The 18,285-nt window shown below is 39.1% G+C and overlaps 1 protein-coding gene across 3 annotated transcripts in view; it reads left to right on the forward strand.

The window, feature by feature from the left end:
* lmtk2 (lemur tyrosine kinase 2) overlaps positions 1–16,987 on the forward strand; it is a 43,789-nt gene extending 26,802 nt beyond the window's left edge. For 2 of the 3 annotated variants that reach the window (XM_067458020.1, XM_067458029.1), the window contains exons 7-14: positions 5,283–5,413; positions 8,550–8,634; positions 8,714–8,835; positions 9,293–9,442; positions 9,526–12,391; positions 12,519–12,651; positions 14,498–14,752; positions 14,836–16,987. In XM_067458020.1, the coding sequence (XP_067314121.1) occupies positions 5,283–5,413; positions 8,550–8,634; positions 8,714–8,835; positions 9,293–9,442; positions 9,526–12,391; positions 12,519–12,651; positions 14,498–14,752; positions 14,836–14,864 (3,771 nt within the window). In that variant the 3' untranslated portion in view covers positions 14,865–16,987. Of the gene's footprint in view, positions 1–1,217; positions 1,393–5,282; positions 5,414–8,549; positions 8,635–8,713; positions 8,836–9,292; positions 9,443–9,525; positions 12,392–12,518; positions 12,652–14,497; positions 14,753–14,835 lie in introns of those variants that run through there. The other variant, XM_067458038.1, reaches the window with a different exon arrangement.
* Positions 16,988–18,285: the final 1,298 nt, after the last annotated feature.

The following is an 18,285-nucleotide window of genomic DNA, read 5'->3' on the forward strand; positions in this document are numbered from 1 at the left end:
GATCATCTTGTCTTGCGCTCTTGTAAGCAGCTGAATTGGCCGGTGTGGAATCTTGTTTCACAGCCACATACGGCATCTCGGATTCATTTCGGACAAGTCTGATGAAGGCACAGACACTCCGGCATACCTCACTACTTCATTTGTTCCCAGCACTTTAATTAGGCCTGCATCTGTCATAAGCTACACAGCCAGTGTCTGTCAGTGGGCTGTTTCTTGCCCTTTGATTTATTTTCTGTTTTTCTTGTTCTATTTCGGGTGCGCTGCTTGTGCCTGAGAAGGATATGAGCCGCATAACTGCATGCAGTAGGTAGCTCTCCGATTCCCTCATATCCCAATAAAGCAACAGGGTTCTTTTACTGACACTGTCACTCTCACATCTTGCTGCGTTGGTGCATTTTATCACCATGCTGCAAAAGATACTATGAGCTAGAATATGATTATTAAAGTGATGTATTAATCACACTACATATGAACATATATATAAGATACATATTTTTATATACGTATGTAATAAATTGTCCTGTTTAACACTGTGAAGCTGCTTTGAAGCAATCGTCATTGTAAAAGCGCTATATAAAGTTGATTGATTGATTAATGAATACAACTAATTAAATAAATGCAAATAAATTGAGGCTTGCCTCAACTTTTTTGAAAGCAATATTCTTATTTTCAAGATGTGTTTATTTGTAGTTACATATCACTTGCTATTACTAATGCTGCAATAAAGACACGCTGTGCAAAGTAAAAAAACAACGGATGTCATCATCTGAGTTCCCTGCCATTGCTTTTATGCACACACAGATGGAGTCTTGTCAATTTCCTAACTGAAAAAGTTATAAAAACACTTTATGCCAGTTCACTGCTTGGTGTTTGTGCAAATACACATCATCTGGGAAAGAGACACTATTCTCCTTTCGGTTTCTGCTGCGCTGGGCTCTGTAATTAGTTAGCTGTTATTCCCACAGCGGTAGTGGTTAAGAACATCCTTCACACCTGACCAGTTGTTAGGAACAATGCCTGTGGTCTGGGATCCTCTGGGCCTGAGCAGGTGGATGGCTTCGAGCCATGTCGGCCGTCTCCGGTGAGAGCATGAGCTCACTGCGGCCCGCTGTTGCGTAATGCAGTCTGAGCCGTTTCCTTAGCTGGTGTTACGGCTCGGGTTTCGACCCAAGCCGTTCATTCCCGAGTCAAGAGCGTAGCTTCACACGAACCAAGAGGCTGAGACATAGACCAATTTGGTTGTATGGTCCTACGACTTCTCATCTAAGAAGAATAATGGAGAAGCCTGGGCATTTCATTGCACTGCTCTGGCCTTGTTTCCCACCCTAGACCAGTTTGTATGGCGTGTTGACATTCATACTGAGAGGTTTGGTTGAGGTCGTCAATGGTTGAGTTGAGAATAGCATACTATTTGTATTATTTTTCAGCGTGTACTGCAGTATGTTTACAGTATGTGCGGCTTTCTGGATGTGTGACCTGCTATGTTTGACAAAACGTGCAGTATGCAACAAGATCACAAGAGTGATCATCAGTGAGCTTAACTAGATGGACATGTGACAAAAAAGCCTGATTAACCACATCTCATTATTAAATCATTTTATCAGATTGGCAAATATAGCATTTTCAAGATAATTGGATATTCTATAATAATTAATTAAATATGATTATATCTTTAAACTTTACACAGTCATGTGACAACTGTGTTCGTTTTAAAAGGCTTTTTGGTTGTATTATGTTTACGATTTCACATCGACTGTTGCTCATAGGTTTGGGATCAGTGGGATTTTTTGTTGTTGTTTCTGAAAGAATTCTGTTATTTGAATATACAGCTCTAGAACAATTAAGAGACCACTTAACATTAAGTAATTGAGAAAAATATTAAGTGGTCTCTTCAAAGCATAATTTCTCCAGTCTTCAGTGTCACATGATCATTCAGAAATCATTTTATATGCTGGTTTGATGTTTAAGACACATTTCTGATTGTTATTAATAATAACTGTTGTGCTGCTCCATATTTTTGTGGAATTTACATTTTAGGTAATATTTTTTCAGGCTTCCTTGATGAACAGAAAGTTCAAAACAACAGCATTCATTTGTAATAGAAACCTTTTCTAAAATAAAGTCAATTTTGATCAATTTGTTTGACACAAAATGTTTGGGGACATACATGCGTATATTCTCAAGTGTGCATCAAGACTTCTTCTAGTGTTCCTTTCTGAATTACTGATGCACTGATCATTTTCCATTCATGGCCATTTCTGGTTTCTCCATTACAAACAATGAAGTATATTTAGCAATTTAAAATTAGAGGCAACCACTCATTTAATCACGATCTAAAGAAAGATGCTAAGACGCATGCATGGTTTTAAAGTAAAAACAGAATGATCAAACTTTAGCTACATAAAACACCTGCACTAAACAGACAGACAGACTGAATGAAAATGCAAACCGACTCTGCCAGTTGATGGCGCTAATGGAAACATTTTTTTAAACATACTGTACACAAAGCAGAGGTAAAAGAAAATGGCATCAAAACTTTGTCACTTCCCTTCAGAGACACATTCACATAAGACCTCATCTCCAATTCAATATTTATATTTTTCTTCCAATATTCGAGCATTGCTGACAGTGAGTGTCCTCTTTTTTGCATTCAACATATCAGCACCAGCTCTCTTCAAATGAGAGTCAGCTGCTACTCATTTCCAGGTTGTAAGGTGCAGCAGAGCAGGAAGTCCTTTTTTTTATGTCCCATCACTGGGATTTTTAGTCTTTTACTTTATATTAAAATGTTTGCTCAACGTTTGGTTCGTCCGAGGTGGTGAAAGCTCTTTGGATGGCTGATTTTCTTTGTGTGTCACTGGTAACCACTGGTAACCCTGACACAGTGCATTTTAGAGAGAAATATAGCTGCAGGGTGCAACTGGAGCTGGTTTGCAGAATGCCAGTTGCTCTCTGACTGAGTGACAGTCTCTCCTGGAAAGGCTTTCTTTAGGGACCTGCACTAAGCATATGCGTGTTTATGTGTTTAAAGGCTGACCATGCCCCTGGTAAGATTTAGGGAAGAGCTTTCATGTATTTCACAATGCTGTGCGCTTAATTACTTTTTAAAAAACGTTTTTGAAAAGTTTACATTTCTTGAAATTAGTTGAGCATGCTTGAGCCATATATCCTATAGCTATAGCCATATAAATCTAAAGAAAGAAATAAGAATATTAGCTCCCCCACCCATTTTGATATTGTTGTCTTGACAAATTAAGTTAAATGATCTAAAATTATTATATTTTCAGAAATGAGAATGTAATGGCAATGAACAGCGAGAATAATGGGTATTACAAAGAAACTTTAAAAGTACATCATCTGTTGTCATAATATCATACTTAAGAAAGCTTAATGGTACCAAAAATAGGCTACAGTTTCATTTGGCGGTGCATCATTTTTCCTCTCCTTATGATTTTCACTATATTAACATCCTATTGGGTGAATGTTCACTGACTCCCATACTCTTTCATTCATAGACTGGTCATAAATAATGGGCAATCATTTTTAAATATGGATAAGTTAAAGGCAGAATTGCTGGCAGTTTGCCAAGCTCTGTGTTAGGTGCAAACAACAGCTCCTTCACCAGATGCTTTACATGTTGGCTGATTTTTTTTTTTACAGAAAGTTAATCATATATTACATGGCTGCCAGCTGTAACACTGTTTCTCCCACAGCATTCCAAAGGGAGTACTTTGCCCTGTGTGTCGCTAGGAGTCTGAGATATCAGGATCCTCTCGAGACCAATGTCTATGTCATTTCTTGACTTACGTAATAATACTTGGTTGTTGAGCGTGCAGACTTGAAATAATGGAAATAGTTAAAAGATTCATCTGACAAATTTTTGTTTTGTTTTTTATTGACACACAAGTGAAGGCTGAGTGTGCAATTGTATTAGCAAATGACGTTTATCATTAAATCAACCCTTAGGAGGGCAAAACAAAGTTTTCCTCCATTGCCCGGCAGTTATTTTTACTCTGACTCAATTTTTACTTGTATTTTTATATACAGTCAAACCAAAAATGATTCAGACACCAGATATCATTTTTCACTAGTGGGTGCAGGACACTTTAGTTCATTTATATAAGTGAGGAGAGTAAAATAAAATCAACTGTGACACATTATAACTAAAAAGTCTGCATACAGTGACTACCAGTAAAAATGATAAACGTTTGGGACCAAAATGATTCAGACATTTTGATCTGAGCATGTTTTATTGTTGATTGTAATTATTACATACCTTTCCATCAAAGTTATCTCACGTTATCAAGATTAATTTTTGACAGTTTAATTCTTGTCATATTTTATTGCCATTTTCTAAATTATAGTGAATAAACTGTGATAATGTAAGAAAATGTTGAAGGTATCTAAATAAATGTAGGTTTGACTGTAATATATACTATAATAATTTTTACTAATGCAATAAGACCTAATTCAGTATACACCTTATTAATGATGCATACAATGTGCAAACAAACCCAGAATACACACATCGCAGTTTTTCCGTTGCACGACTTTCCATGGAAAACCATTTTAAAGAATCACTTGTCCATTTAGCGCATTGCATTCATATTCTGGGCTCTTCTGCTTGCCTGTATGCATCATCAATAAGCCTTTTACTGAATTTGATCTTTAAATATCACAGTTTTAGTACTTTAAGTTTCTCTTAACTGTTTTTACACAAGCTGTATATGGACCAGAAGTGTCCAAAACACAGTTCTATGGATGTTTTGCCCTGCGGGTTTATGTGCCAGTCACTTTACAGAAAATCACAAGTTGTGGTTAACAATGTGATTTATTGCAGTCTTCTCCAAGAGCAGAACTGGCCTGTAGTCTTTGGGCCCAGAAACCCAGCACAGCTGAACGGCCCTGATCTGCCTGCACCGTCTCACTGCTGCTTTTTTATTTTTAAATTACTGTGACACAGCATATAGTAGTCACTATTAAACTGCCTTTCCCTTATTTGGTCGAGTGCCCTGGGCGGCAGTACAGCATCTGAACAGAGAGTTGATACTGCCCCTCTGTGGCCGCCTCCACAAGTTACCTTTTACACGCAGGCTGTGTTATATGTTCAGGCTGATTTACACTCATTTCAGTCTAAATGCCATATGTGCTCTCATATCAGCTTCCCAAGATGCTTATAATCACGTTTCACCAAATTGTTTGGTTTTGTGGTCTTAACTTGATTCTGTGTGGTTGGGCCTTAAACGTCCTATAACTCATGTGTCTTTGTTTTTGGTGTGTAGGGGGACCTGAAGAGTTACGTCTCTCAGCATGAATGGCTGCACAGGAATGGAGAACTGCTACAGCTGCAGAAAATGGCCTGCGAGATCGCCGCGGGAGTCACCCACATGCACAAACACAACTTCCTGCACAGGTTAACCCTGCAAATATCACCTTCAGTTCGCTTTAGATGCGGATACATTGCGTTATTCATTGCAGTTCTCATTGATTTGACACTGCTTAACCTTTATGCGAACATCTTATAAGGATGTTTAATGCACTCTATCTGAATGCATGTTTTCGTCCAGCTTTTCCTTTGCCGTGCTGGCCCTACTCTTTTTTTTTTATCTCCAAAAAAGGCCATGACACTGTGAAAGGCAACGTTGCACTTTCATTCTTCCCCTTCTAGTCTTCTGGTGGAAGGCTGAGTTATCTAGGGTGTCTTGCCTTGCTGAGCGTGTCTTTACCCTCCCGCATGCTCAGAATATGCTGAAAGGTGTCTGATTGCACAGCTCCCCTGGATTATGGGGGGTGTTGGCTGTCCTCCGCCGCCGGGATATGATGATTCTGCGGTTTGAGCGTAAGAGGATCCCCTCGTATGGGGTGTGGGGAGTGGGAGGGGTCGTCTGGGCTACAACTCCAAAGGAGGCACGGAGATTCCAGGCTGCTGTTGTGGCCGTCATGAAAATACTTGGATTTTTGGTTGCAGAGGTGATTTACTGCAAAACGCTGTTTGACACTCCCACTGCTGGCATCTACACGAGCTTGTTGTCTGGAATGGCACAGAGCCCAAAGAGCAGTGGTATCTTGGGAAATTTAGCCATTTCAGCTGCCTTGCGTGTCTAAAAGCAACTTTCTTTAGACCGCTTGTGCGCTTAAGGCCTGCTGAACCCCGTGTGCAGTCATTGGTCTAGTTTTTTGGGGTCTGAGAATTTAAGGAGCAGTAAAGGAACCCTTTTATTTCTTATTTTTATGATTTTCATGCCCTAAAGCAGGGGTTTCCGGAGTTGTAGAGTTTAGTTCCAAACTTGATCAAACACGCCTGTCTAATTATTTCGGTAACACTTTATTTTAAGGTTCAGTTATTAACTACTAACTAGTTGCTTATTAGCATGCATATTATTAGGATATTGTCTGTTTATTAGTACTTATAAAGCACATGTTAATGCCTTAGTCTACATGACCTTATTCTACATCCCTTAATCCTACCTAATACCTACACTTAAATGCTACAAAAGCTACCTTACTTACTATTAATAAGCAGTAAATAAGGAGTTTATTGAGGCAAAAGTCGTAGTTAATAGTGAATATGTGTTCCCCATACTAAAGTGTTACAATTATTTTTATTAGCTGCTTCAATTGGAGCTGATCTTTACAGGAAGAATGATCTACTCGAAGAGGATCAGGCACCCCTGCCCTAAAGTATCCGGGTGTCAAAACAGAAAAGTGCAGAGACTCTCTGTATAATGACCTCAATTCCTGCCCACTACTCGGGCAAGCGCGCAGACACCACCCAACATTAGGTGGTGCTATAAAAAAGTGGTTATAAGCTGTTTACTATAAACTCAGAACTATTCTCTGAAATAATTTTAACCCTCTGAGTTCTGGCAAATAGCTCAGTCATGGTGTTTTTCATTTCAGTTGTGTTTTAATAATTTAATTTAATTTAATTGCATTTTTTTGTTGTTGTGTGATTGCCTTTTTTAAAAATTGTTTTAAATTGTATTTTATGTAGTATTTATATTTTTATTTATTAGTTTTTGTCAACTAAAGGAAAAGGACAAATGATGCTATTAAAAAAAAAAACATATTTCAATTGATATGTTTTTTCCAAGTAGTTTTAGTGAACAATAATAACCCTGAACCCTGAAGTGAATTTTCCATGTATGGTTAAAGGCACAGCTCTGCTTTCCTGTGACCCCGACAACAGCACTGTATTTGCCCCTTTTGCCAAGGCCAGAGTATAGCGTCTAAAATATCTGTCCATTTATCTTGTGGTGGTTTCAGTGAGCATGACAGTAGCCCTGCAGGCACTGTGTGAGAAATCCCCTAGTGTCAGCGGTTTCCTAAGTGAGGGTGTAAAAGAGACACAGAAAAGATCAGAGCTCAGAGCTGCCTTCTTCTGTTTGAATGAGACCTCATATGTCCTCCCATCTTACTAACTGCCTCATTTTGGCATATTGTTCCCTTCTGGTAACAGTATTTTGGTGCTGTGTGGGTCGGGAAAAGCTCCAGCGTAACTGTTTTTGTTAGCAGGGCTCAACAAGTATCCTAAAGCTCAGACTTTATCCTGCCTTGCCAGTGTTTTCTCTGATGAAGCAACTTGGACACTTCTGCTAGTCTGTTCACAGAAACCTTTGGGTCATACCACAATGCAAATCACACTCATTACTTCTTGCATGCTATTAGGAACAAACAGACTCTCTTGCTATTTAATTATCTGTCCACGCTGTCAGCATGCACTTAAACTAATTGGACTCAAATTGGATAGAGCGAGATGATGACATCTTTGTGATGGGTTTGTAGCTAGTCATCATCACGAAGGCAATTTAAAAAAGATGATTGTTTGCGAATCATCTTGTTGCTAGGAGTCCTGCTTTAAGCTGGCTGTAAATGAGATTAGAAAAGGCTAGATCTAAAGCTTCCTAGTAAACACCATTTGTTGTATTTTGTGGCATTAGGTCACTAACCGTACATATCTTTGTGTGTAAAACCTATATGCAAATCTTCCATGTAGAAGTCATGTTTCTACAAAAATATAACTTTTTACATTTGACTACTTTTATGCTAATATTTGGGACATCCGGGGGTCTTAGAAACATAAACTGTTAAGATTTAAATGTTTATTTATATATTATTATTATTATTGTTATTATATTATTATTGTGAATAAAAATAACTGAGTGACTTATTTCAGATTTCAGAGTAATTGATAAAGTAACACTTGTATGACATTATTAGTGGATGAGATCTATTGTTTAAAGTCGACATGAAATCTAAATTCACACCCTAATTCATATTTACTAAATGCGTGTTATTGTTTTTGTGGAAACAATTCACCCATGCATATTTAATTTGTTTATATGATCATATCATTTTTAATAATTTTAAATTAAATGTTTAATGACACAATACGGAAGATAAGATCTCCAGATTTCATCACAGCTTGAATGCATTTTTTTTTATAAGTTATGTAGGCAGTATAGTCAATACATAACACTACAAGAAAACAATGTTTTATGTGAATGCTTTTAAAGGCATGCTAGGTAATTTCTGTCTTTCTGTCACAGTGATTTGGCTTTGAGGAACTGCTATCTCACAACAGACCTGACTGTCAAAGTAGGAGACTATGGCATTGGCCCTACGAGTTTTAAGGTAAAATTTGAAAAGGCATTATTTTTTTATGTTTTTATTTTTAACATTTTTATTAGATCATTTTTTTGTCTCCTTGCAGGAAGATTACATCACCACAGAGGATGACCAATGTGTGGCTCTGCGCTGGCTTGCCCCTGAGCTGATTGGTGAGCTGCATGGGGGCGTGATCACGTCAGAACAGACTAAACCCAGCAATGTTTGGTAGGTAACTCAAAATGATAGCTACCTTATGTTTACTTGTCTAACAAGTCTTTTCGAGATGTGTATAAAAAATATGCCGAGGGAAAAGTTTAACAACGATAGTAATGTGGCCTCACACAGCAGTTGGCAGATCGTACATTTTAAAGAGGTCTTTGACTATTTTAGCATCTGTAAATCACTCTGACTTATGACAGCTTGGATGTCAGCCAGCTTTTTCATGAGCATATTAGGTGGTCTTATTACAGACATACCTTTTTATGTTTATGTTGAATATAGATATGGATTTTAGTGTCTTTGTTTGTTTATTTTTTCGACAGTTAATTTGTTACATTAATAAATTACCTGGAATGTAATCAGTATTATTGTGGATATGCTATTGATATAATGTAGAATTATAGGTAATATCATTGAATACTAATATTACATGTTCATAACAGAGCAAGATTTTTGTTTACAGGGCACTGGGTGTGACATTATGGGAGCTGTTTGAAAGTGGAAAGCAACCGTATCCTCACTTGTCAGATAGAGAAGTGCTCCACCATGTGCTCAAAGATCAACAAGTCAGACTTCTCAAGCCACAACTGGACTTGCCATACTCAGAAAGATGGTTAGTCCTTCACAGATGCTTAATTTTATAATCAAGATCAGTTTCTCTCTTTAAATGTCTAAACTCTATGCTTTGGTCTGTAGGTATGAAGTTCTACAGTTTTGTTGGCTGCCAGCAGACAAGAGGGCCACTGCTGAAGAGGTCCATCGCCTGCTCACTTACCTTCGTATGCAGGGTCAGAAAGATGTGGAGGATGACTTTGAGCAGCGCTGGAGCTCTCTCAAACCCAATCCCACCACACGTCAAGCCACCGTCAGTCATTCCTCCTTCCCCATCCTGGATCAGTTTGATGACGGCCGAGAACCAGATGAGGTACTCACGGTCACCGAAACGAGTCGTGGACTAAGTTTTGAATATGTATGGGAGGCAGCCAAGCATGACCACTATGACAGCCACAATCGTTCTGCCTTGGACACTACTTTGAATTACCACAGTATGTTCTTTCCAGTGCCACGGCAGGATATTCAGGCTCATTTCCCTGACACTGTAGCGCAAGCAGAAGATGGCAGAGTCCCTGAAACCTTGCCGGTTTTCGATGCACATAAAGCATCCTCGGGGAATGACTATTTTATTAAGTTGGAGGAGCTAGACGAGAGTGAAATTGGGATGGGGGAAAGTCAGGGTGCTGAAGGCACCAGCGCTTCAGAGCAGCATCAGTTTGTAGTCTTACAGGATGTCAGATTGGATGAATCGAGTACAGATGCTGATTTCTTCCATCAGAGCATCGACTCAAAAGACTCTTTCCTTCAGGACAGCCACATATGGTCCTCAAGTGAACATGAGAGCCCTTACCACACAAACATTTTCAGTGAGGGAGATGCAAAACTGGAAGATTCTCATTCATTCAGGGGAGGTTTCATGGAGCTCCCAGAGATGAATGTACCGCAGAAGGACTCTGATGATGAATCTAATGGTAAAGAGGCAAGTAATAGTTTTCCAAAGTCTTTTTTAGCGGTTGGACCAGAAGCCATTCACCTGGAGATCCCTGATCAGGACAGTTCAGATGTAATGAAGCTTCTTAACACTGAGAATCTGGCTGAAAACTTCTTTTTTCTTAAAGATAACAGCCTAATGAAAGACAATTCTGCGTTCTCACAGCCTGACTCGAAAAATATCCTGGAGACCATGAGCTCCATTGTTGAGACGGATGTCTCAGATAGTGTAAACCTTACAGGTGAGTCTTTGAAATCAGCTGTGAATTCTACGCAGCTTAAGGATGAATTCTTGGACTTAGTCAGCCCGATTTTAGAAGATTTTCTGTCGCCTTTGAAAGGAAAGGAAACTATGGTGCCTTTTGATATATTAGTAACAGGAGAAACCTGTAGCAACCACCTGCCAGACACAAATGGCTCTTTGCATTCCCCGAAATCTGGGAATTACTCCTCTTCCGAGTCTACCTCTGAGAGCGTTGAGGTCATTATTGACAGTCCATCTGATAGTCATCAGTCTCTTGAAAGTGCCACTACAGATACACTACATATGTGCGTAGATGCCAAACCCCCCAGCCTTGAAGAATGCTTTGGAACCACAAAGGAGAATGAGCAGTATAAAGGAATCATCGACACAGATGTGCTAAGCTTTACTACTTCACCTGTTGGTGAGTGTACTGAAGGTCTTACAAGTAGTGACTCAATGAGTGATATAATGGAGATAGACAAGAAAACCGCCAATGATATTCCACCCTCAGAAGCCATCGATCAAGATCAAGAAACATTACTGGACAATCATGTAACTCAGGACGTGTCATCACTGTTGGTTTCAGACTCCTGCCTTGACCAAATAAGTCAGGACAGCCTTCTTGATGACAGCACCTTATCCACTCTTCCAACCATTGAGAATTCAGCTGAAACGCCAGATTCATTAGATTCTTTGGACATGCATAGGGACGTGGTGCATGGACAGTCATTGGAAAATCCTGTTAATAATAAGCTTCAACCCCCATACAAAGCTGCTGACAGTGGGTATGAAACGGAAAACTTGGAGTCACCTGAGTGGAACTCTCAGACTGGTTTGAGGGATTCCTCTGAAGAGAATGAGATGGTGAGTAGTGCCTCTGCAGCACTGGAGCCACCGGAAATTGTTGTGTCTGAGGTGGACAGTGTACCTGATGTTCAGGTAAATGGTGGTAGAGTTGATCACCAACAAGAACTTGGTGACGTTCCCTTGGGAGGAAACTACAGAGACTCTGCTTACTTCTCAGACAATGAGGAGCTAGATAAGAAGAGTGATGATATCAGTGGAAGTGTCCTAGGAGATGCTTCATTTTGGCTCCAAAGTAATCGAGAACCTGGTGGTCAAGGAACTGAAGCTATTGAGGAGCATTCAGCGTCTGATATATCCCCTGAATCTGCATGCCCTACTTTAGAATCAACTGATGGTAATGCACAGGTTACAAGGACTCCTTTGCCTGAGTTGGTTCTCACGTCTGAGGAAGATTGGAACCAGGATAAACCATTGACTGTTGACGAAGCAGACAAAACTCTTCCACAGTCAGCCCCAGAACCTTCCGCAACATCACCTACCTCAACGCAGCCCTCAACAGACGTCAGGGTCCACGCAAAGCTAACAAGGACATATGCTGGGGATGGAACAAAGAAAAAAGAGCCAGATATGGAGGGGAGGTATTTAGGAAAGTTCGATGGATCCTCACTGGAATATGGCACTGAGGATGGAATGGATGCTGATGAAGAAGATGAGAACAGTGATGATTCAGATGAGGATATGCGTGCCTACCGATTACACAGCTCTAGCTCTGAGTGCAGTGAGGATGAAGTTGTGCACCCGGTACCTGTTATCATCTCGGACAACAGCAGTTCCCTCAACCTCAAAAGCCTGCTGAAACCTAAATCCCTTCAGACTGCTAAAGCAACATCAGAAGAGGGCAGCGACGGAAATAATAGACGTGGAGTGTCGTTCTTTGATGACGTGACTGTCTACCTTTTTGACCAGGTCAGATGTTTTCTTTGTCTTTTTAAATACAAATGATTCTTTAAATACTTAATTCTTTTTTTAAGAGATGCTTTTTCTATGCCTGATTCCCAACCAGATATTTTTTTTTTTTTTTTTTACCAAATAGGAAACGCCAACAAAGGAACTCGGTGAGCATACACTTGACCCCAGTAGTCAATTGTCTGATTTCAGCAGTCCAGTGTCCTCCTCCAGCTACTTCAATAGATTTACCAACTCGGAGAGCTCCACCGATGAAGAAGGTAATGACTAATTTTCTTCTTTACGGTCTACATCAGTGTGTCCTGGACTACCCCCAAGAGTACACAAAAGTACAGGTTTATTTGTGGCAATAGCAGACAATACATTGTATGAGTCAAAATATTTATATTTCTTTGGGCAAAAATCATTAGGATATTAAGTAAAGATCATGTTCCATGAAGATATTTAGTAAATTTCTACCATAAATATATAAAAAATGTATTATTAGTTGTAAAATGCGTTGCTAAGGAATTTATTTGGACATCTTTAAAGGTGATTTTCTCAATATTTTGATTTTCCCACACCCTCAAATTACAGATTTTCAAATAGTTGTATCTTGACCAAATATCTTCCTATCCTAACAAACCATACATCAATGGAAAGCTTATTAAATAAATCTCAATGTAAAAAATTTGACCCCCATAACTGGTTTTGTGGTCTAGGGCAACATATAACATCTGTTTTTCTGGGCATTTCTACTTAATAGTCGCTCTCACACACATCCGCTATGATTGATTTTAATTGTTTATACTTCTGAACTGAATCCTCCTCCAAAACTCAGTGGTTTATAGGCGGTATCAACCGTTAGAGTGGGCATGGATGCATATAGCAAAAACCTACCCGAAATAGTAGACCACTCAGTGATGTTTTGATCCTTTTTAACATACTATGCTTTGGAAAACACTTATTGTTATCTCGGATGCTATTTGTGATGGATAGTATTCACACTGGGACGCAGGGTGGGAGTCTCTACTGAGTACTCATGAGCCAATGAGTTCAGTCAGGGGTGTGATTAAATATGCTGAGTGGTGGATACTCCATGACCATGACTTAACTGTGAACCCATTAAACCAGTACTACTTAGCCTAAGCCCAATCAGAAACCAATTTTCGAAACTATTTTGATGCCTCTTTTTTTTTTTCAGAAACCAAAAAGAAAACATTTCCTTAGCATTCGGCGCCAAGAAGTTCAACTTTAGGCCAGAAATCTTATCATTAAACAAACCCATAGGAGACTTATGAGCCTCAGGTTGAAAACTTTAAAAGGTCATGAAACCCTAAACCAAATGTTCTGAGATTTTTACAGAATTGTGTGTTGATCATCATGGAAGACAGTGTTACCATCTGTTAGTTTTGAATGGGAGAAAACTTATTTGAAACCTTTTTGCTTCAAACTTTGAAACTTCCTGGCTTAAATTTGTCTTCATGTCAATGTCATAGGCTGCGATGTTTTCTCGTACTATAGTACGGTGATGACTCATCGGTGTCTCATAATTATTCATAAGACTGTGTCTTTATCCTATGAGAAGACGCGTTGCTTAATTCATGACAGCACGTGTTGATAGTTATTTTCCTCTCACTGGCGCTTCAAACAGTGGGATCGCATACAGTAAGTGAGACGGCACATGAAACTCCACAAAAGAAGCCTCAAAGGTTATCAAAGTTATGCAACAGCGTGTTCATATAGATTTGTGATGCAGAGAACACATTGCGAATGGATGTGCATTAAATTGTGCATTGAATTATAGCTGTCACAGGATATATGTATTTGAGTAACGGTGAGCATACAAAACCATGTGTACATTGTAACTGATGCATTGTAACGCAACGTGTAACTTAATGCTAATTTGCAGTGTGCATTTGTGGGAAGCTTAAATGCTTTTAATGAGAGTAAAATAAAATGGTCTGAATGAGAAGCCGTTGATGTGCAGCCAGTTTCCCCTTGTCCCCCTCCACTCTGCTGCTAAACCACGCCCACTTTTATAGCATTTTTCAAAACTGTTGAGAGCTTACGGCTGCTGAAGCAGGAGGTTTCCTGACCCTTTAAACCTTTGTATTTGTTTCACAGGTGGTGCATTTGAATGGGATGATGACTTCCCATCTCCAGAGCCCAATTTTCTTTCAAAAGCAGCCAGTGATCATTCTGCCAGTAGGTCCAGTGGGACCTCGGCAGCTTCTAAGTATTTGTCACCACCTCCTGCGAACCGCACCCTAGAGCAGAGCTGGAACAGTCCCTCCAACTACACGCGCTTCTCCATCTCCCCAGCCAGCATCGCCAGCTTCTCCCTCACCCACCTCACGGACTCCGACATTGAACAAGGGGGTAAGTTGAACACACACATCCACACATGGACAAACAGGAGTGGGAGGAATCTTAACATCTTAATCTCGCTTCTTCTTTCTCAGGAAGTGGTGAAGACGGAGAGAAAGATTAACCGTCATGTAGGAGAACTCTGACAGATATATTTGCTGCAGATATATTTTCGAAGGCTTTGATTGCTTCTCAGGCGGCGTTGGCATTTATTCGAGGTTATGAAGGGGACTGCAGAGACTGAGCTGGTGGCATCCTGCGATGACTTCCTGCGTTCTGCAAATGAGATATGATTTGCAACGTTTTTCATCAGTGCAATTTGGAAGAAACTTTGCTTCACGTATGCTTTAGATACTTTCACGTGCTTCCCAAGTGTCCTGCCTCACTTTTTCTTTCTTTTGCTCATATGCATTTCTTCACACTGTCCACATTTTGCTTCAGAAATGTCTTGACAAGAGGACTGTCTCTTAAACACTAATGAGCCAATAGACTCGAACTCAGTTGTGCAATTGAAATCGTACAATACCTGCCTTTTATTTTAACACACTGGATTTTAATTATTTTTTTTAAATGTGAAATCTAGTGTGACATGCTTATTTATATGATTGTGTAATGGATTAGATGTCCAATAGAAGCAGTATGGGTCTCCATAGATATTTTTGTACAGTGTTTGGACTGTTCATACTTAACAACGAACCACTTTCCCTCAAGCATAGTTTCAGCGACATGTTTTGTATTAAAAGATGTAAAAGTCAGGATATAAGCAGCTAAGCGGTTTCAGACACGAGATGCTATTAAGTCTTAAAGTAGTGAGCAGCCATTGCAGTCTATTCATGAGGAATGCTTAAGGATTGTTGCACATAAGGGCGTTTTGCTGAAGTTTTGTCGGGATTGTATATTGAACGGGCCATCGCAGTGCCTCACAGCCCCTCTCCTCCTGTCTTCATCCTTTCTGAACTCCGTTCAGGTTTATGTTGTGCAAGTTTTATTCAGTACCAAGGGGAATCTCACCCATCTAGAGCATATCAAGGTCATATTTCAGCTCAAAATCTAAAGAATGAAAAGAGAAGCCGGTTTTTGGTCTTTTTTCATTGACCTAGAGCACGTTTCCCCCCACAAATTCTCATTACTGTGTTGTGAAAATAAGTCATGATATTAGTGTTTGTATTATAATGGTAGCTTCTGAGTTGAAATAAGAATGATGGATGGTAGTTGAAATTGTGCGCAACTATTTTGCTAGATTTTGGACTGAAATGTGACCCAGACATTCTGTGTGAGATTCTCCACCAAGTTGTCATTGTTGGCGGTAGATCGATCTACACGTTCAGCGAGTAACTTCCAAAGTTGATGGCTTATTGTGGCATCGAGTAGGAATACTGTTTAATGGAAAAAACAAAAGAACCTCCTTCAATTTCTGATTCCCCGGTGTGAACTTATACAGAGCAGCTTATAAACACTCAAGGGATTGGAAATGATTTAGTTCTTCTTCTTTTTGTGCATGTATTACTCATTGGACCTGACATGGGTCATATGAATCAGTTATATTTGCCAATCGTGCTGCTCAGAATGCTTTTCCTTTGGGTTGACAAAGACCCCGATCAACTTATGTATATAGTAGAAATCGAATCAAGATGAAACCACACAATCAGAGGGAAGAGCGTTCAGCATCACAGAATATTTCCGTTGACGTTGATTTTGGGATGAGCCTGATTATTTGTAAAGGTGATTGCTGGAATAATCGGGTTCATAGCTTCTACACCCCTCTGTAGTTCAGTAGAGTAATCTCTATGTTTTAGACCTGTTGAATATCTGTATTACCAGCACTCGATTTCAGTTCACATTGAAATTTTATGAAAGGAAATTCTTCGGTTTTATTCTACAGTATACTTTGCTTAATCTTGCACATCTTTAAAGTGTAACTTAATGTTGAATTGTTCTCCTGTATATAAATGTTTAATTTTGTCTGTAAATTGGGTATGATGTTAGGAGTAGGTACGAGGACTGATTTTGTAATTTAAAGCTAAAATATGTGACAGCGGGTGAGACGTGAACGAAAAAGACAAATTAATGATGGAATAAATGGGGAAATGCAGGTCATCATGTCCTTGTAACTTGTAAATTAAAAAAAAAAATGGTGATATTTTTACTTCGTATTGATGACGATGATCATGCCTACTGTCATTGAAGGAATGGTTTATAATGAATTGCTCTGTTTATTATGGAATTAAATGAAAATGAACTTCTGTCTATGATTCGCAGGTGCTTTTATTTACAGGTTCAAGCAATGGCGCAGGTTTGGGGAAAGGGTGTCTGACCAATAACAGATGGGGTGGGGTTTAGAAAATCAGTTTCTTTTTTTGTATTATTATTATTATGGGCCAAGCATAGACACCTATTGTGATCGTTGGCATTATGTTTCATCATTTTCTTCTTCCGCTCTCGAAAAGTTATGAAATTTGGCAAACAGATAGAGGACGATATGAACTGTCACCAAATGTTGTTTTTAACTCAGTCCCTCTAGTGCCACCAACTGCCCAAAGTTGCACTCACGTTTATGTTTATAACTTTTGAACCGTAAAGTCTAGAAACAAAATAATTTGTTCTTATGATTCCTTGGCTCAAGATTCAATTATGAAGTTGAGGACCTTATGATGTCATTTTCCATCATTAAACATTTTACATTTTCTTAGGCCGTTGCTCTGATTTTCAAAAATAAAATAAAACATACAGATAATCTCCTAACCATGAAGACAAAAATATATGAAATTCAAGTTACCTTCTTGTTCTTGAATAACACAAATTAATTTGATCAAGTGCCCACCAAAACAAATGTGATGCTATACCTCTGCAATGCTTTAGCAAATTCTGATCAAACTTGGTGTGTGTTATGACAACCATGAACTGAGGGGGCTTGGACTGTTTCGGCACAGTACTGACTAGTGTTTACGATAGCTAATTTTCCCATATTGGCCATTTTGGGCTTTGACCATTTTGAATTTTGTCGTAAAATGCTATAATTCACTAACTCGTGTATCGCTGCGAAACTTAGTACGTGTCTTTGGCAACTATGCCCTGACGGTACTCAAAAAGTTTTGCGGCAGTGCCACCTTGTGGTCAATAATGAAATTATCAAAAATGTTAATAATTTGATTAAATCAGCCTATTGTAATGAACCAACTTAATATATTCCTTTGGGTCATGCCACGAACATGGATACCAATTTTACCATAGTCAGCCAAACTTACTGTCTGTCATTTTGATTTTCTCAAACTTCTAGACGACGGTCAAAATGGATTTGTTATAAAAGTTACGTCGATAGACAAAACCATTTTCATGTGTCGCATCAACAAAGTTAACAGCATGACTCTGAGGCAGTATCTCTGCGATGCTTTGGTATATTGACGTCAAACTTTGCGTGCGTCATTGTCACAACTCTTTCTACAACACGTTAATTTGGTCACAGCACCACTTATTGGTTGAAAATTACTAGTGACTGATTTTTCAGCCATTTTGTCTAAAGTCATCTTAAAATGTTTTTAATTGCT

This window comes from Pseudorasbora parva, chromosome 2 (genome assembly GCF_024679245.1).
Source record: "Pseudorasbora parva isolate DD20220531a chromosome 2, ASM2467924v1, whole genome shotgun sequence".
In the NCBI taxonomy this organism is placed as follows: Eukaryota; Metazoa; Chordata; class Actinopteri; order Cypriniformes; family Gobionidae; genus Pseudorasbora; species Pseudorasbora parva.